At 47.2% G+C, this 20,276-nt stretch overlaps 1 protein-coding gene across 2 annotated transcripts in view; it reads left to right on the top strand.

The window, feature by feature from the left end:
• SCAPER (S-phase cyclin A associated protein in the ER) overlaps window positions 1-20,276 on the top strand; it is a 140,358-nt gene that overhangs the window by 56,690 nt on the left and 63,392 nt on the right. For both annotated transcript variants that reach the window (XM_066196170.1, XM_066196171.1), the window contains 2 exons: window positions 2,713-2,778; window positions 16,735-16,861. In XM_066196170.1, coding sequence (XP_066052267.1) covers window positions 2,713-2,778; window positions 16,735-16,861 — 193 coding nt within the window. The remainder of the gene's footprint in view (window positions 1-2,712; window positions 2,779-16,734; window positions 16,862-20,276) is intronic.

Genomic DNA, 20,276 nt, shown 5'->3' with positions numbered 1-20,276 from the left:
TTGTTGCCTGTCACAACAAGAATAAAGTTAAAAATATCTTAAAGTGGAAAGTGAGTTGTCAGACGGGCAATTTGTTCTTAGTCTAAAAAATGCCATCTGCAAATCAGTGTGATGTGCAGGGCATCATTATATCAGGAAGTGCCAGGGTCCCTCTTTATGGCTGAATGGTCCCCAGCTCAGGTTGATGCTCAGCCCAGTATTGTAGCATATTTTTGCATTTCTCTCTAAAAATACTTCTCCACTGGGTAAGAGTCATTGTTACACATTTTCTCTGCCTTTTTAAGCAAGGAGGTTTTCAAATAAGAGACAAAAGCTTGCACAGATTTTTAGAGCTACATTAGAAGTGAGATGTTTTATTAACTCCTGGCAGGCACGTCAGCCTTCAAACCCACAAGACTTTTACAGCGTGTTACTGTTTCTCACTGCTCTCCTCTTTGGATGAGCAGATCCACTAGCTGAACATCACAGTTGGAACTGGATAATGTTCTTCAGGTTTCTGGTTGCTCAGGATGCAGAGTTATTCGTATGACCTGTTGATTTAATGCAGTTACTGGGTCCAGTTTTAATTACTTCTCCGGGGCTGCTTCTGTTGAATTTAGTCAAAGATTTGTCAGGCCTTGGAATGCAAGTTGAAATAGTAATTTATTGTTGGCACGGAGAGGAGAGAAACTTTTTCAGAACGTTTTGAGTTCGTATGTGTCAGACTCTGTGTGAGTCAGCATATTCGTCATCAAAAATTGTGATTAAAGCAGTAATAAAGGGCCACCATTTTACAACGGTGATGTGCTATTGAAAAATACAGTGAAAGCTTCAAAATCTGAGATATATTGAGGAGACATGAACTTCATGTTCATTGAGCTTGGTTTTACTTTTAAAGGGTGGCTAGAGTTTTCAATGGCTTTGCTGTCCTTGAAGATAACTCAGAGTTAAATAGAAAATTTTCTGATGTTAACACAAAAGACTTACTAACAAAAATGTCCAATAGCAACATAAAGCAGAGGTATTTTGATGTTGCTAATTCAGTTTCATAGGTGTTAGCAGATTATCTACACGCCACATTTTAGGGCATACTTGCAACTCTTCCCTAGGAAAATAAATAGTTACAATGAATGCCCTTACACCTCAGCACTTGGAATGTCACAATCATTTCAGTTTCTACGAAGCTGTAATATTTTAAAGTGGAAAAAAAATAAGAACGACAACCAAATAGGTTCCTGTCACACTCCTGAGTTTTCAGATCTTAAATCACTCTTGTAGTATCACAGCAATGAAGGGCAGAGGTGAATGAGGGGACAGATGGTGATCAATGGGATATTAGATGTGTTGAGAAGTTTCGTTAGTCTTATTAATTATATTTATAACCCTAAGCCATTTAACTGGTGCTATCAGTAGCAACTGATATATAGGTAAGTAAATTATCTCAGGTTATCATGTATGTGCTGCTAGCAGGAGGATGTTTGGACGCTCCCACAGGAAAAGCAGGGTTGGTGAAAGCTGAGTGGAAGCATTAGAGGTGTGCTTAGCAGATAGTTGGTACAGGCTTTGCAGGGGATTTAAAGCACTCCAGCCACGAGCCTTTAGTAACGGGTTTGGGGTGATAATTCAGGTTTGACTGACTTGTCTGTACAGAAGCTGAAATGTGTTGTTTCTGGCTAAGAAGGCAAAAGGTTAATAAAGGAATCTCACCTTCATGTTTAATACTGAATTCAGCTGTGATTAATGGCTTTATTAATGACCCACAAATCAGAGCTGGTGGTGATGTAACAATGTTTGTGTGGGGCATAAGTTGGGATGGTGGAGCAAATGAAAGGAAAATCTGAGTAGCTTTGGGAAACTTGAACTCTTTGGGTGAACAGAAAATACAAAGAAATGTTTAATGTATGTATCTGAGAGAAATGCATCTGCATCACGGCAGTGCCTGGATTAGTTTTGCTTTATGTGTGTGTTGGCAGAAGTGGGGTACAGGATTGTCACTGTGGGTCCTGCCTTGCTCCAGGAGCCACTCATGGGTTTCACCTGTTGGCACAGGCTGGCTGGAGTGAAAACAAGCGGTGGAAAAAGGTCTTGTCTTCCTCTTCCTCCTTTTTGGCATATGGCTAATGTAAACAATACTTTTAAGGGACTAAAGAGGTCGTGTTTCTGTTTCCAGCAGTAAAGGAGTCCTTGGTGAAGGTGTTTCGGTGCTGTTTGCCTAACATTCATTATGTTACACTACAGTCAGTAGTTACATAAAAAATGCTTCTGTGCCTGCAAATACAACCAATTATTTGACTGATAATTGTAATCTCTCTGATGTACTAATCCGGTTTGCACTACATGTCTAAGTCATTAATATTTTATATAATAATATTACTTAGATATTTTTATTGTAATAGTATATAGCATTGTATCACTAACCATTTTGTAATAGGCAGTAGATTACTGCAGTTGTATATATCACTTGTGAAATTTTCTACCATTTGAAAAGTCAACTTCAGTACACCTTTTGTGTACTGATGTTATTCTGAAGTAGTAATGTTAGTCATAACTTGTTAGTGGCCAATGGCCAATAGTTAAGCACCAGTGGATTATGGATTATGACAGGGCACCATTGACAGAAATGCTGTGCTTTACTGTGAAGCAGAAAAACCCAAAGGTTTGAACTCCCTTGCTGGTCTTATATCTTGTACACTTTAGACAATAGTCAATAATAATGAATATTTTCTCCTCCAGGGCAAAGGAATATGAGAGCTTGATGGAAGCAAAAAATGCTGTGTCTGATTCCCCATTTAAAGCCAAGTAAGCATTTATCTCTATTTATCTTAGACATGTGCTTTTTTTCCACTGTCACAGAACTGCCCCTGAAATTTCTGCTGGAGCAGGTGTGGAAGGTTTTCCCTCAATACAGGGCATGTTGCCATCCTGAGTTACAGATCAGTCTCTAATACAAAAGGTCAGACTTAATAAATGCAGTTTTTTTCTGAAGACACTGTATATCTTAACCTGTGTAAGTTGCAATAGTAAAAAGAACATATACACACATTTTTCTTACTTGGAAATGAGAAGGTTCTGGTCTTGGACCTTAAGACTGAGAGGTGAAAATTCAGCACTGGAATTCTGGGGTTGGAAGTCTTATGTTGGACCTCCATTTGGTCAGAAACAAAGGTTCTTGTGGTGGAAATACTGAAGTTTTAATGCACAGATATCTTAGGCTGACATTGAGCTTTTTAAAGAATGGACCTTTTTATTGTCAAGGATAAGGCACAGATGAAAACAGCTGGACGGAAAGGTTAAAACAAGATCTGTGATCACTGACAAATTCCTTCTGCTTAGTTTGGAAGTGAAAATTACTCACCTTTTCTTTTCTGATTCCATTGAAACCAGTTGGGAAAAAATGCAAAATATTCAGATTTCCAAAATTACTTGGATAAAGTGTATTACCTAAGATTTTAAAAGAAACTATACAGCTGTAGTTTAAGTGGAAAACAGTTAAGAAATGGAAGAGAAGTGGGGTTTCACCAGCCTTGGCAGAGCAGGGAGGTTACTAAGAGTTCTGCAGTTCCGTGATGGTCAACGTGTTCTCAAATGACTTGGAAAAAGAGGGCCAGCAGTGAGGGGCCAGTGTGATGTTCATGCAGAGATTCAGGACAGGAGGGATGAGAACTGGTGCTGAATGATAACTTTGAAGAGAGTGAGTGAGCAGGCAGTAAAATGGCAGGTGAAATCCAGTGTATGTTGAGTGCCGCCCCATGGAGGGGGAGGACAGAACGCAATTATATCTTCACAGTAAAAGTATGAGTCTTGAATTTGCAGATGGGGATGGGTAGTTCCTGGAAAATATCAGCTCAGTGCTCAGCAGCTCATAAAAATCCTTTGTTAAAATTACTGAGAAGCAAGTGGAAACAGAACAAAGAATGGCATCAGGTACAAATACTTGGGTCATTTGCATCTTTGGAATAGCATGTGAAGTTCTGGTTCTTTGTCTCTGAACATACAAGCTACAGTTGCTAAAGGTTCAGAGATAGCAGAAAGGGAAATAGGATTTTAGGTATATCTTATGTATTAGGAAATAAATAAACTAGTACTGCTCCTGGAGGAAAATGTGATAATGGGAAGAAGTTCGTATTGGGGTTATGTTATAGAGATCTACAATGTCACAAATAGCATGGAAAAGATGGATGGTGACTGCTGGCTGTCCTTCTTGGTACCAGAACAGAGGGAAGCTGGAGCAAGGTTCTAGAGAAACCAAACCCAGTGTTCTTAATGCAGCATGCAGGGAGATGTAGGGAACTCACTGACAGGATTCACACAGGTGCTCACTGACAGGTTACTTGCATTCCTGCAGCTCTAGCACAGCCAGCCCAAGAGACTCCTAAGCCAAAAGTGGGGAAACAAATGGATTAGTAAAGAGGATTATACAGCCTGCCCTGTTCTTAGTGTTCCTGAGACGTCCATTCCCAGTGGGCAGATGGTGTGTGTGCCTTACTGATAGCTGGGCCAGGGAGTCTGTGGCATCAGGCAAGGGGCTGTGGGGGGCTGGAGAGCTGCAGTCAAAAACCCTCATCCGAAAATTGCAGCAACTTTCCTGATTGGAGATATTTGTCTTCAGGGTGAGATAATAACCTGTGCCAGATCCTGTATATTTTGTGGTTGTTTCCATCACTCATAAGCTGCTGAGGAAGGGGGCGTTTTGTACAAGTTGCTGGTTGTTAAACAGTTCAGATCCTTTCAGTTAGACCTCCTTGATATACATACAACCAGCCTGTATGCAAGTATCTCTTCCACAGGCTTCTCAAAAGCTTGAAAACTGCTGCTGAATCTTAGATGTATTTTAAAATAATAAAAATCCGTCACTGAGCTTGGACACAAGAGAGTGACCCATCTCCAGCAGATGGCACACCTGCATAAACACAGGGGAAGGAGTTGACTTCATTTCTGGTTCATCAGCACTTCCGTTTGCAAGATTAATTTCATGGTATATTGAGATTTCTAGATTTGTAGCTGTTGTGTTTCGCTTTTCTTTGCTGCCAGAAAATAAAAAATTATGTTCCAGTCATCAGAAAGTAGAAATGTGTGCGTTTGACTCTGAATATATGAATAAGCTCTAGTGTCTCAGTGTTAAATTCTGAGATTATCAGTGATGTAACTTGGTCAGTTCTGTCTCAGTTGTAGCGCGAGAGAAGCTCAGATTTTAAATTTTTTAAAAATATTTTCAAATCTTTTGACTGATCCTGAATTTACAATTTTTATTTCTCTTTATGTAGTTAATTGCTCATTTGATTTCAGGCAGAATCTTCTGCTCTGTCTCCTTTTTTAGTTTCTTCCTTTATTGCCTCTGTTAGGGCTGTACCCTTTTAGGCGTGAACTAGTGATGGCCACTGGGTAGCTCACTTCCATCACGGATCTGGGTGCTCTCTTTGCAGTCTTCATGTCGAAACCTAGAGATCTATCAGCTGCTTACATCTATATTTTTAAAATACGGTTTCAGGTACCACAGTTACTGTTATTTCCAAAATTACACAACTTTTTACCTGCTATGAGGGCTTAGATATTTGTGAGCTTCTTTGAAATTGAGGGGGTAAAAATGGGAGCTCAAGTCTGAACTGGCTTTTTAAGTAGAGGAGTGTCTGAGTCAACCAGAAGCCCATTTATTTCTATTAAAATGTGTTTACTTTGCACAATGCATACTACAAAATGGAAGAAGAATAGGGAAGTATTATCTCTTTCTGTAAGAGAAAGGATGAAAGAGCAAGAAATTTTATGAGACAGGAGTTTTAACCCAGACTGAATCTGCTTACATGGCACAATCTAGTCTTAATATAGAGAAAAAGAACAGGAAAATACAGACCTAAGTACAGGATCCTACTTAACCAAGGCCAGCAGGAAGAGGAGTCAGCAGTCGTAGATCTGAAGCATTATTGCCTTGAGAAGCTGTGCAGGCAGGCAGAGGATTGGCTCTTAGGCAGAACACGGAGTGCTGCACGGGCATTCTGCGATGAGCTGCCCCTGTACCTGGCTGGGAGAGCAAGCTGCTGCCAGCTGGGAGTCTGCTCAGCTCTCAGGAGATCTGCACCCTTACTGCGGAAAGTCCCATCGCAGAACAAAGCTGCCCAAAACCCAGAGTGCTGAATGCCGTCTTCAGGTCAAAACAAATGTAAAGACTTTTTGTCTTTCCCAGGGGAAGGTTTGATGTACTCACACTGGAGTGGAAGAATACCATGATCAGAAAATATCTTCTGACTTAGTGGGCTGTGGAGCTTAAAAATGGAGAAGTTCCTTTTTGAATTCTATTTAAAATGGGGCACAATTGGTAGGTTTATTTATTTACTTAACAGAAGCAATGTGTTTTAGAATTAAGTCAAGGTGTCTTTCTTTTATGCTTCCTTGCTTATGCCACATTTCTTTATCCACTCCTCTGCCCCCAAACCGAGAGTGTCTTCACAAACAACGAGAACCATTTATGGAATGCCACTTATCTGATTTTAGTTCTCAGTCATGTTGGCAGTTGTTAAAGAAGAAAGACAGAAACCAGAGTTAGTCTTTGGCAGGTAAAAAGCCTTTTTAGATCACCTTTAAGATTAGGCCACTTTAATATTATGAGACCACTGATTTCCTGATGCAACTGATAGACTGTTTCAGTGGTTCTTATTAGTTGAAGGTTTGCAGATTTATAAAACCTTTTGCACAGAGGAAGCACTGATCCAAGGGCTTTCTAAGCTCTACGCTGGTGCTACACTAATAGCAATAAGCAGACAGGCGTTACCCTGCTGTGATAGACAGTGTGTATCCCCTTTTCAGTGGTACAGCACTGGGAGTGTAAATGGCTCTAAGGAGTTCTTTCTTAGAAATGACTTCTGAAAGATGGCTGGGACAGTTGGAGTTTTTAGTATCTGTTTAAAAAATTGCGTGCATTAGGGAGAGGGGTGGGATGGTTCCAGATATTGTCTCATTTGGTAGGTATTTTGGTCTCTGAATTATTTCATGTACCAAGAGGGACATTCAAGGTAAGGACAGTGGACATTGTCACCTGGAGCAGCCAGGTGTTGCTCCCTGCCTTTCTCAAGTGGATTTTTTGGTTGATTCCTGGTGGCTCCTAATTCATTTTCTAAGTGCTGGTGGACTCTTGTTGGGTTAGTAGTATTAATTCATATCCTTTGGGAACTGATCTGAGTAGTTTTTTAGTGTCCAGTGTAGTAGGATAACGTGGCAAAAGGTGTGTCAAGCGTCCATTAGAGCGTTCTCAGGTGTCCCTCAGAGCACATTTTGAAAAGGGAAGGAAAACATTTTCACAGAGTTAGAGAGTTATTTACATCTATTTAGTATCTTCTAATGCAGAGGCGAGGCCATGTGTTTCAGTCTTGAATATCCAGGTGGCAAAGTACAATTGTCATCCTTCAATACCACAGGGAAACTAAAGTAATGAAAGATTGCCTTGTGCCTGAAGGGAATTAGCAGGTTTGCAGGGGGAGAAGTTAACCCCTTGGTCTAAAATTTTATCTAGTCTCTCCTCACATAACAAGGAATTGTTTTAATCTATTCTTTTTATTTACCTTTTTTTTTTTTTTTTAACTGTAAAGGGATACTTCAGATAGTATAGAAATTGGAACCACTATTATCCAGGAAACAGACTGCAGCACAAAAAGAAGAGGTAGAAAAAGAAATATTTCCTGTAAGAGTCTGCTGCAGAGGAGATGGGAATGTAGTGAGGAGTTTGTTCTTTCAGAAGCCCGAAGCTAAATGTCTGTACCAATATAGTACTTTCTTTCTTTCATTAGGATATCTCAGTGTATTCACAGCATAAACTCATCTTGTAGGTTTTCCTAGAGTCCAGTTAGGCAAGTTATAAGATATTATACCAAAATTCTGATTACTGAGGAAAAAAATAGACAATCTCTGAAACTGGAAGTACTTAGACAGAATTTAATTTCCAAAATGTTGTGAAAACTTCAGAAGAGCCAGAGTGTAAATAAAATAAAATTCAGGTAGACTTTAAAACAAGATAAGTACAGGGGTATGATTGGGCGAGCGGTGGATTTCCTCTTCAGAGAATGGATAAACATCCTCGTGGGAGTGCAAATATATTCAGAAAACAGTATTTCTAGGAGTTTTTCATCACGATTCAGATTTCCATTTCAAGGTGTATGAAGCTGCAACTGGGATTGTGTGCAGCTGTGGGATGCTGTTCCGATGGCACATCCACAGCTCTCAGAGGGTGCCCCTTGTGCCAGGACATGGATTGTAGTGCAGGGGTGGCTCTGGGGGTACAGGGAATGGCTGGGGCTGGGAGCTGCTTTGGGGGCATCCCCCAGAGCCCTGGCTGGGGTGGGACAGAGGAGCCACAGCCACCCTCAGTTCCCTCCAGCACTGGCTGCCTCGGGGAGAACCCAGGCAGTGTGTCCAGGGCTGGGGGCAGTGTGTCCAGGAGTGGGGCAGTGTGTCCAGGAGTGGGGACAGTGTGTCCAGGACTGGGGGCAGTGTGTCCAGGACTGGGGGCAGTGTGTCCAGGACTGGGGGCAGTGTGTCCAGGAGTGGGGGCAGTGTGTCCAGGAGTGGGGGCAGTGTGTCCAGGAGTGGGGCAGTGTGTCCAGGAGTGGGGCAGTGTGTCCAGGGCTGGGACAGTGTGTCCAGGGCTGGGGGCAGTGTGTCCAGGAGTGGGGGCAGTGTGTCCAGGAGTGGGGGCAGTGTGTCCAGGAGTGGGGGCAGTGTGTCCAGGAGTGGGGACAGTGTGTCCAGGAGTGGGGACAGTGTGTCCAGGACTGGGGGCAGTGTGTCCAGGGCTGGGGCAGTGTGTCCAGGGCTGGGGGCAGTGTGTCCAGGAGTGGGGCAGTGTGTCCAGGAGTGGGGTCAGTGTGTCCAGGAGTGGGGTCAGTGTGTGCAGGAGTGGGGCAGTGTGTCCAGGAGTGGGGCAGTGTGTCCAGGACTGGGGTCAGTGTGTCCAGGAGTGGGGTCAGTGTGTCCAGGAGTGGGGCAGTGTGTCCAGGAGTGGGGCAGTGTGTCCAGGAGTGGGGGCAGTGTGTCCAGAGTAGGGCAGTGTGTCCAGGAGTGGGGCAGTGTGTCCAGGACTGGGGGCAGTGTGTCCAGGAGTGGGGGCAGTGTGTCCAGGAGTGGGGGCAGTGTGTCCAGGAGTGGGGGCAGTGTGTCCAGGAGTGGGGCAGTGTGTCCAGGGCTGGGGCAGTGTGTCCAGGGCTGGGGCAGTGTGTCCAGGAGTGGGGCAGTGTGTCCAGGAGTGGGGCAGTGTGTCCAGGAGTGGGGGCAGTGTGTCCAGGAGTGGGGGCAGTGTGTCCAGGAGTGGGGGCAGTGTGTCCAGGAGTGGGGCAGTGTGTGCAGGAGTGGGGCAGTGTGTCCAGGAGTGGGGGCAATGTGTCCAGGAGTGGGGGCAGTGTGTCCAGAGTGGGGCAGTGTGTCCAGGAGTGGGGGCAGTGTGTGCAGGAGTGGGGCAGTGTGTCCAGGAGTGGGGGCAGTGTGTCCAGGAGTGGGGTCAGTGTGTCCAGGAGTGGGGCAGTGTGTCCAGGAGTGGGGGCAGTGTGTCCAGGAGTGGGGGCAGTGTGTCCAGGAGTGGGGTCAGTGTGTCCAGGAGTGGGGCAGTGTGTCCAGGAGTGGGGGCAGTGTGTCCAGGAGTGGGGGCAGTGTGTCCAGGAGTGGGGCAGTGTGTCCAGGAGTGGGGCAGTGTGTCCAGGACTGGGGGCAGTGTGTCCAGGGCTGGGGGCAGTGTGTGCAGGAGTGGGGCAGTGTGTCCAGGAGTGGGGGCAGTGTGTCTAGGGCTGGGGGCAGTGTGTCCAGGAGTGGGGGCAGTGTGTCCAGGAGTGGGGGCAGTGTGTCCAGGAGTGGGGCAGTGTGTCCAGGAGTGGGGCAGTGTGTCCAGGGCTGGGACAGTGTGTCCAGGGCTGGGGGCAGTGTGTCCAGGAGTGGGGCAGTGTGTCCAGGAGTGGGGGCAGTGTGTCCAGGAGTGGGGCAGTGTGTCCAGGAGTGGGGCAGTGTGTCCAGGGCTGGGGGCAGTGTGTCCAGGAGTGGGGGCAGTGTGTCCAGGAGTGGGGGCAGTGTGTCCAGGAGTGGGGCAGTGTGTCCAGGAGTGGGGCAGTGTGTCCAGGGCTGGGACAGTGTGTCCAGGGCTGGGGGCAGTGTGTCCAGGAGTGGGGCAGTGTGTCCAGGAGTGGGGGCAGTGTGTCCAGGAGTGGGGGCAGTGTGTCCAGGAGTGGGGCAGTGTGTCCAGGAGTGGGGGCAGTGTGTCCAGGAGTGGGGACAGTGTGTCCAGGACTGGGGGCAGTGTGTCCAGGGCTGGGGCAGTGTGTCCAGGGCTGGGGGCAGTGTGTCCAGGAGTGGGGCAGTGTGTCCAGGAGTGGGGTCAGTGTGTCCAGGAGTGGGGTCAGTGTGTGCAGGAGTGGGGCAGTGTGTCCAGGAGTGGGGCAGTGTGTCCAGGACTGGGGTCAGTGTGTCCAGGAGTGGGGTCAGTGTGTCCAGGAGTGGGGCAGTGTGTCCAGGAGTGGGGCAGTGTGTCCAGGAGTGGGGGCAGTGTGTCCAGAGTGGGGCAGTGTGTCCAGGAGTGGGGCAGTGTGTCCAGGACTGGGGGCAGTGTGTCCAGGAATGGGGGCAGTGTGTCCAGGAGTGGGGCAGTGTGTCCAGGGCTGGGGCAGTGTGTCCAGGGCTGGGGCAGTGTGTCCAGGAGTGGGGCAGTGTGTCCAGGAGTGGGGCAGTGTGTCCAGGAGTGGGGGCAGTGTGTCCAGGAGTGGGGGCAGTGTGTCCAGGAGTGGGGCAGTGTGTCCAGGAGTGGGGCAGTGTGTCCAGGACTGGGGGCAGTGTGTCCAGGGCTGGGGGCAGTGTGTGCAGGAGTGGGGCAGTGTGTCCAGGAGTGGGGGCAGTGTGTCTAGGGCTGGGGGCAGTGTGTCCAGGAGTGGGGGCAGTGTGTCCAGGAGTGGGGGCAGTGTGTCCAGGGCTGGGGGCAGTGTGTCCAGAGCTGGGGGCAGTGTGTCCAGGAGTGGGGGCAGTGTGTCCAGGGCTGGGGGCAGTGTGTCCAGGAGTGGGGGCAGTGTGTCCAGGGCTGGGGGCAGTGTGTCCAGGAGTGGGGGCAGTGTGTCCAGAGTGGGGCAGTGTGTGCAGGAGTGGGGCAGTGTGTCCAGGAGTGGGGGCAATGTGTCCAGGAGTGGGGGCAGTGTGTCCAGAGTGGGGCAGTGTGTCCAGGAGTGGGGGCAGTGTGTGCAGGAGTGGGGCAGTGTGTGCAGGAGTGGGGCAGTGTGTGCAGGAGTGGGGCAGTGTGTCCAGGAGTGGGGCAGTGTGTCCAGGAGTGGGGGCAGTGTGTCCAGGAGTGGGGGCAGTGTGTCCAGAGTGGGGCAGTGTCTCCAGGAGTGGGGCAGTGTGTCCAGGAGTGGGGGCAGTGTGTCCAGGAGTGGGGGCAGTGTGTCCAGGAGTGAGGCAGTGTGTCCAGGAGCGGGGCAGTGTGTCCAGGGCTGGGGGCAGTGTGTCCAGGGCTGGGGGCAGTGTGTCCAGGAGTGGGGGCAGTGTGTCCAGAGTGGGGCAGTGTGTGCAGGAGTGGGGCAGTGTGTGCAGGAGTGGGGCAGTGTGTCCAGGAGTGGGGGCAGTGTGTCCAGGAGTGGGGCAGTGTGTCCAGGAGTGGGGCAGTGTGTCCAGGAGTGGGGGCAGTGTGTCCAGGAGTGGGGGCAGTGTGTGCAGGAGTGGGGCAGTGTGTCCAGAGTGGGGCAGTGTGTGCAGGAGTGGGGCAGTTTGTGCAGGAGTGGGGCAGTGTGTGCAGGAGTGGGGCAGTGTGTCCAGGAGTGGGGGCAGTGTGTCCAGGAGTGGGGTCAGTGTGTCCAGGAGTGGGGCAGTGTGTCCAGGAGTGGGGCAGTGTGTCCAGGAGTGGGGGCAGTGTGTCCAGAGTGGGGCAGTGTGTCCAGGAGTGGGGGCAGTGTGTGCAGGAGTGGGGCAGTGTGTCCAGGAGTGGGGGCAGTGTGTCCAGGAGTGGGGCAGTGTGTCCAGGAGTGGGGGCAGTGTGTCCAGGAGTGGGAGCAGTGTGTCCAGGGCTGGGGGCAGTGTGTCCAGGACTGGGGGCAGTGTGTGCAGGAGTGGGGCAGTGTGTGCAGGAGTGGGGCAGTGTGTCCAGGACTGGGGGCAGTGTGTCCAGGGCTGGGGGCAGTGTGTCCAGGAGTGGGGGCAGTGTGTCCAGGAGTGGGGGCAGTGTGTGCAGGAGTGGGGCAGTGTGTGCAGGAGTGGGGCCGTGTGTGCAGGAGTGGGGCAGTGTGTCCAGGAGTGGGGGCAGTGTGTCCAGGAGTGGGAGCAGTGTGTCCAGGGCTGGGGGCAGTGTGTCCAGGAGTGGGGGCAGTGTGTCCAGGAGTGGGGCAGTGTGTGCAGGAGTGGGGCAGTGTGTCCAGGAGTGGGGGCAATGTGTCCAGGAGTGGGGGCAATGTGTCCAGAGTGGGGCAGTGTGTCCAGGAGTGGGGGCAGTGTGTGCAGGAGTGGGGCAGTGTGTCCAGGAGTGGGGGCAGTGTGTGCAGGAGTGGGGCAGTGTGTGCAGGAGTGGGGCAGTGTGTCCAGGAGTGGGGGCAATGTGTCCAGGAGTGGGGGCAGTGTGTCCAGAGTGGGGCAGTGTGTCCAGGAGTGGGGGCAGTGTGTCCAGGACTGGGGGCAGTGTGTCCAGAGTGGGGCAGTGTGTGCAGGAGTGGGGCAGTGTGTCCAGGAGTGGGGGCAGTGTGTCCAGGGCTGGGGGCAGTGTGTCCAGGAGTGGGGGCAGTGTGTCCAGGAGTGGGGGCAGTGTGTCCAGAGTGGGGCAGTGTGTGCAGGAGTGGGGCCGTGTGTGCAGGAGTGGGGCAGTGTGTCCAGGAGTGGGGGCAGTGTGTCCAGGAGTGGGAGCAGTGTGTCCAGGGCTGGGGGCAGTGTGTCCAGGAGTGGGGGCAGTGTGTCCAGGAGTGGGGCAGTGTGTGCAGGAGTGGGGCAGTATGTCCAGGAGTGGGGGCAATGTGTCCAGGAGTGGGGGCAATGTGTCCAGAGTGGGGCAGTGTGTCCAGGAGTGGGGGCAGTGTGTGCAGGAGTGGGGCAGTGTGTCCAGGAGTGGGGGCAGTGTGTGCAGGAGTGGGGCAGTGTGTGCAGGAGTGGGGCAGTGTGTGCAGGAGTGGGGCAGTGTGTCCAGGAGTGGGGGCAATGTGTCCAGGAGTGGGGGCAGTGTGTCCAGAGTGGGGCAGTGTGTCCAGGAGTGGGGGCAGTGTGTGCAGGAGTGGGGCAGTGTGTCCAGGAGTGGGGGCAGTGTGTCCAGGAGTGGGGTCAGTGTGTCCAGGAGTGGGGCAGTGTGTCCAGGAGTGGGGTCAGTGTGTCCAGGAGTGGGGGCAGTGTGTCCAGAGTGGGGCAGTGTCTCCAGGAGTGGGGGCAGTGTGTCCAGAGTGGGGCAGTGTGTCCAGGAGTGGGGGCAGTGTGTCCAGGAGTGGGGTCAGTGTGTCCAGGAGTGGGGCAGTGTGTCCAGGAGTGGGGCAGTGTGTCCAGGACTGGGGGCAGTGTGTCCAGAGTGGGGCAGTGTGTCCAGGAGTGGGGCAGTGTGTCCAGGAGTGGGGCAGTGTGTCCCGGAGTGGGGGCAGTGTGTCCAGGAGTGGGGGCAGTGTGTCCAGGAGTGGGGCAGTGTGTCCAGGAGTGGGGCAGTGTGTCCAGGAGTGGGGGCAGTGTCCTGGAAATGTTGACAGATCTTTTTCCTTTGGCCTATAAAATATATTAAACCTGCTAAAAGTATTTAGCCCATGTTAGAAACCTTTGATATCAATATCCCTTATTTTCCTGTTTGCAGTGTAAAAAGGATCAGATACTTGTTTGTTTTTGCTGAACATGCAATTTATTAGTTTACATTATGGTAATGTTCCAAGACAAATCAGGGCCTTTTACGTCCTTCTGATATTTTTTCTGCATTCTGAATTATCTGTTTGTGAGGAGTACTAGAACCATAATAAGTGAGATGTAAATAATTTAAGGGAAAAAAAACCCCATTAACTTTCTGTTTTATCCTGCACAGTAAAATTTCAGTTATTTATCATTCTGTGTATGGCTTTAGGAGTGAAAATTGGGGGACGGAAGGAGGACTTATTAATTGTCTTGGAATGTTTGGATTTGGGTTCAATGGTATTTCCAGAGTCACTGGATCAGGTGTGGATGCCATGTCCCAGTAATCCCCCGTGCATACCAGGAGTCCAGTGTGTACAAAGAGCCCTCTCTTTCCAAATCCATTCACAGCAATGGCAAATTCTGCATCCAAGCACAAGTCCTCTTGCATAGATTTCTACTCCTTTGAAACAGTCTAAAAATTATTCTTATTTCTGTGACATGGCCAAGAAGTCAGTATGAAGGATATTTAAATCATTTCTCCAAGGTTGACTGGGTGGGAGGAGGCAGATTTTATTTCCCCTCTCCTCCCCATGTGGTCACACAGCGTCTGTTGACTGCTTTTGGCAGAAGACTCTCCCTGCAGTAGGATATGAGGATGTAAGAGGTAATTCTTTAATGGGGCAGAATTGGAAATTCATTCTTCCAGTTTCTTACTCTGTGATGCTGAACACATGCTTAGAAAGTTTGAACTTTGGTAAAAGTGTCCAGAAAGACTTTTAGAAGAAATGGAAAGCTGGAAGCTTTTCCTGAGGAGTTAGTACTGGTTGTTTCTAAACTGAGGACAGAAACTGAACCTGATGTTTAACTTATGGAGCTTCTTAACAGACTGAAGAAAAAGACACTTGTGTTAGTTGTGTCAGCTGAAGGCTCAGTGTAATATGATTATGTTCTCCTCTGAGTCCTTGTGAGTAGAGTTTTGATAAACCTCACACATTTTGTATGCTGATGCCTGATGGAGATTAGTCTTCAGCCTCTGTGGTTAATCCTAGTGGAATTCCATTCCTGTGATGTTAAATGAAGCAAATGGAAACCTGTCTTGCTGTCTTTTGTCAGATGAAGTTACAATATAGGGTGGTGGACTTTATATTTGCTTTAATCATGGAATTTGGGTAGATATACCAAAGAAATAAAGTATTTTTTGCTTAATGTGCTAGGATATTGCCAAGGCAATAGCCATTCTAAATCCCACTCTGTGAGAATACTCTGCTTGTGGGCTGCAGCCGTTCCACTTCTCATTGGTGCTGTGGTCTTTTGATTTACTGTCCAAGTCCCGCAGTTATTTGGGCTTTGACTTTTGATTTGGTTTCCCATTTTAGCTTGTGGCTTATGGAGATAGACAGAGGTTTCCTCCAACCTCATTTTCCACACAGGAAATAGCAGTGCAAAAAAATCTCATCAGGATATAATCTCCTTTTATTTTTCTTGTCATAGAAAAATCCTGGTTTTATATTAGTGGGCTCAGCTGACAAGATGATAAGAAATCCAAGACTCAGAATTCTACAAATCATTTTTATTTTGTACTTCAAGAACATGCATGTATCTTCAGCATATCTTGAAAAGCTACTGATGAAGTTCCTAATTTTTTTCAAAGAGAAGACACAGAGTACCTGTTGTCTCTTGATTAAGTGGAAACTCTCTATTCTTCCCCAAATTAATATTGGGGAGATTTTATATATATATATATATATGTTTATATTAGTATAGTGTGACTGTTGTGGTACAATCTCCAATTCCATCTCCTGTCTCACTTCTGGGAGACTGGTTAATGTAATCTTTTTGTTTTCCAATACTCTGTGCTGTGGTCCTTTTGTGAATGCCTTCTGGCCCTTTTACACTGATCTCTCCCATTTTATGAAGAGCATTGTTATCTTTGCCCTCTTTTTTCTTCCTGTAGACTTCCATGTGTAGGCTTCCAGTCCCAGCAGTGTCTGCCACCCCTCCTGCTCAGTTACCGGCTTTGTCCCATTTCAGTGCACATTGCCCAGTAGATGAAACCAAAGGTCCCGCAAGCCCTGAGCCTTGTCACTCAGAGCAGCCAGGAGGGGACACTGAGGCAGTGACATCAAAGCCGTGGAAAGTACAGGATGACACTTCTCCTGGCTGCTCTCAGTCTCCAGCTAAGGCGCTCTGGCAGCCTTGTCTCCTCTGCCTTGCTGCTCCCACGGAGAGAGAGGTCTCCACCTTCACAGTCAAGGCACAGAAGGATAAACTCTGAGTGTGTTTTGATTGCTGTATTTTGGACCTTAGGGTGAGAGGATTGAGCCCTGGCACTGTGGATTTCCCCTCACTGCCCAGCAGGAGAGCACATGTGAATAGCCCAAGTGCAGATGTGTAAAACTGAAATGAAACCTAACCCGTGTGTGTGTCTTCATCACTCCCACCTCTGCATTTTGGCTTCATTGCTGACCCTTGTTAAATAAAAATTAAATTAAATAAAATGCCCTTTCTGAGGTAGGCTGCAAAGCTTTTCTCTTATTCAGATAACCCTGAAGAGCCATTTTTTTAATGATGCCTATAAGAAATCAGCCAAGTGGTCGTGCTGTTCCATTTCCCTTACTCATCTTAAATAGGGTGGACCGTTTGAAAATGAGGATGGCAAAATCTAGCAGGAAATGCTGTGGAAGGGGAATAGGGAAACAGAAACAAATGTAGCTAATAAAACACCTTTATGGCTGTACTGTTCACTCTCTATCTGTGCTGTTTCCTTGAAAAAGTGGATAGTGGAATGTCACTCCAAGCCAACTATATCTCCTTGGATGTTTAGCATCCTGTTCAGACTAGATGATAATAATATTTAACATAGGTTTTCATGATTCCTTCAGTGTTACCGGAGGTTCATGACAAAGATGTAAGTTAATAAGGGAGTTTTTGCTTTAACTGCTCCTTGTTTTCTGTTTTCTGTTGAAGGTTGCAGCGGTTAGCAAAAGACCTTCTGAAGCACCTCCAAATGCAGGATAGCTGTTCCTTGGGGAACAACAAAGTTCCTGGTCTGGACAGGACTTTAGGAGAGATCTCTCGGATTCTGGAAAAAGAGGTATTGTGACTTATGATTGACCTATAAATTGTTTTGCCCTCAAGTCTCATCGGTTTGGATTTGTGAATGTTTAATGTGAGATGTTGAAGGATAAATGACCTCTGTGTAACAGGCAGTGTCTGCTATTACACTTTTCACTTATTTCCCCTGTATTTTGGTGAGGATTGTTTTTAACCTGGGTCATTGCAGTCATCTAGTTGATAGTGCTTACCCACAAATAGCTTTTACAGTAAGGGCCAAACCAATCAGCAGAAAACAGAGGAAGGAATTGGATCCAGGTTTGCTGGAGCACCAATCTGTTGAGTTTTGCCAGAGTTCAACAAAGTCAGTGGGTCTTTGCTGGAGGAGGAAGGTATGATGTGCATGTATGTGGGATATTTCTAGGTTTTTAACTTTTTGAAAGTGATATGATTGCAGAGCAGGTTTTGCTTGATGGTAAATGTTGGATTTTTTTTTTATTGATAGTACTGCATTTGCATCTTTTTTCCTATTTCCTCATGGTCAGTCTGCTGCCACAGTGCTTTGTGACTTGTAATGGTTTTTTTGCTCCATTAGAATCGCAGTATTTCAGTTTTCAGTGGGAACATTATGTTCTGTTCTCTCTTCAACCACTAGAAAATACTTCTCTTTCTTATCCATAATCAAAATATAATGAAAATTGGTTCTGGAAGAAACCAAATTAATGACATCTGAGGAGGGGGTTGCATCATTGTGGTTCAGAGTTGATGTTTGTGAAAATGAGAGCTCTGCTTGATGCTTTTCACGGCTTAGTCAGTATGGAGAACACAGTTGTTAATGGCACATGCTTTTAAATACTAGAGGCTGCCTGAGATGCACGGGCTCCTTGTGTGTTCTGGTGGTTCCTTGGAGCTGCTCATCAAGCTTAAGAGTGTGTTTGAAAGAGCTGTGCCATTTTCATATTTTGCAGTGTTTCCATTAATTATTGAAAAATCCATTTTTTATTCATTTCGAAATACAGAAATCATGTTGTTGCATGACTCCTATGAAAAGATGAATCTATTTGAAAGTTATCTAAATAATCCTTGGAAACTCTTTGGAATGTGGGGTTGTATCCAGCCTTTTGTTAGTAGTCATCTGCTGAGATTTTTTTAACATGAGATGTGAATTGCAGGGAAGTGTTACTCATTAATTGTTGACATGGTTTTGCTAGCTGTTGAGTCTGCAGTGGGGAATTAAAAACTAAATTTGATAGTATTAGTAGACATGGGTTATTTTGTTAATTTGGGGGTTTACCCCCAAAACATACTGAACTACTGGAGAAGTCTTTTTCTGTCTGGGTGTCCTGATCAATAAGGTCAAGAAGGATTGATTTCAGTCGCTGTTGCTGTGTTTGTAGCACAGATCATACATGGTCATTTGCAGGAGGGGATGGGAATTCTCTTGTTAACCTGGGAGTCAGAAATCAGCAGACACATCTTACATGTCAGTGGGCACTGAAAAGAGCCCTGATGGTGTCAGTCAAGGACCGAGAGGAGGAGACTGACACTGTTAATTGAATTTCCCTGGAGAGCATAAAAATATAACCTAATGTGGGGGGAGGAAGGGGGAGTGGGAACCACACAAGCTGTCAGTGTGTGTGAGCTGATAACATTGATTTACCCTTGCTAATGGTCTGGCTTGAATAAAGAGCTGCCCTGAGGGAGGACAGGCTTCACTACAATAGATCCTTGCCACTTAACTAGAAATTCTTCTTACTCACAAGAAGTCCTGCAAAACTATTACTAAATATAATTGATCCAAAAGCCCTAGTTTCATTCATACTGTGAAACATTGGATCTTTCTTTTGTTAATAGTTTACACTGCGTGAAAAATGTATGTATTCAGGCTCACCGGGGAAAAAAAAAGATTGGTTTTACAAATGATGAAATAAATTGCTGAGCTGGTGTTGGTAACAGTAAATAAGAAAAATATATACCGCTAAATTTCTCAACAGGAGGAAGGGTCTTTCAGCTCATTAGAAATTCCATGACTGTGTTAAAACAGCCTGAAAGGGTGGGGTGTAATATTTATGCAAACTTGAATCACAAAGCCACACACAAAAAAGATTTGCAGCCCTGTCTCAGTGGGATTTGCCTCCAGGTACAATCAGATCACACTAACAATTTCTGTTTGGACTTGGCCTTCATCTGATGTGTTCCACTGTACTGAATAAGGCTTTTTCTCACTTCTGAACCTCTTTGATAGTGTGAGAACATTCTGGGGTGCTGCATGCCTGCATGGTTATTGTGGTCACACTTGCTCTTGTGTCTGCCTTCCTGCTCTGGTGGACACAGCACATTCTGCTCCTGGGGCCAAGTGATCCCACTAATACAGCAAGAAGTGCTTGTTTAATGCTAACTGAAAGGTTTATATATCCTCTAGATACTCAGATTTGAGAAATCTCTCTCAGGCAAAGATGCATCTTAACCACTGTGTATTTTGGAGTCCGGGCTGTTTATTGCAGCACCTTACCTGCTCCCCATTCACTGCTGCTGGATCCCTGTGCTACACAGCATATTTTGAGCGCTAACAAATGAAAGAGATGTGCTTTGTTTTGCTCCAAGTAGGTGTCAGATCTCCAGACACTTCTTGATATGTCCACATTGGCTAAGCTGGACGGAACTCTACAAAACGTAGGAGCTCTGTGTCCAATGCCGGAAAAGGATTTTTGAAGAATAAGCAAATTGAAGTGCAGGTTTTGAGGACCTGACTTGGAGCGTGGCCATTAGCTGCATGAAACATGTGGTTCACGTGTCTTTCAATTAAATATGCTTAAGAGGTACTCTAAAGTCATAAACCACCACGTGGTTCCAGTTTTAAATAGGCTCGTGCCTCTCAGGCCGTGTGTTGCAGGAGGCGAGGAGCACAAATCCCAGTGTTGTGTACACCTGGTGTGCTGTGCCCCAGGTGTGTCCTGCAGGTACTGCTGCTGCTTTGGGTGTGCTCTGCATTATTGGAAGGCAGTGCTTGGGTTTATGTATCTCACCCTGTCTGGCAGAAATCCTGGAAGAAAGCTGTATTCACTTTCACCTCTACTTTGTTGAAAAGTACATTAAGAAAATAAACACACAGAGTCACAACAGCAGAATGCGTGCAAATGTTACCAGAAAGCCCTGGCCTGAGGTTGGCAGATGTCATATGGGGCTCTTCAAGCTCTTAGTAAGATCTGATAACCCTCGGTTTATGATCTCTTATGAATGGGCCTTTGATGCTCTTACAGAAGACAGAGCTGCTGTTTGAAGTGGCAGGGCCAGAGCACTTGTCCTGCCACGATTCTTTTGATTTTATGCATGTTCATGCCGTGATGGACTAATTTTACACATCCATCACCAAGAGCAACTGTGTGTTTCAGATGTGCAAGGAATCCCAAAGTAACTGCTCTAGTCTGCCTTGAGCACTCCCACAGAAGTATCCT

The sequence above is a fragment of the Chamaea fasciata genome, unplaced genomic scaffold (assembly GCF_029207755.1).
Source record: "Chamaea fasciata isolate MVZ Bird 193981 ecotype frontalis unplaced genomic scaffold, bChaFas1.0.hap1 SCAF_14, whole genome shotgun sequence".
Taxonomy (NCBI): Eukaryota; Metazoa; Chordata; class Aves; order Passeriformes; family Sylviidae; genus Chamaea; species Chamaea fasciata.
The sequence above is the reverse complement of the archived record's forward strand: the minus strand, read 5'-3'. Positions and strand labels throughout refer to the sequence as shown.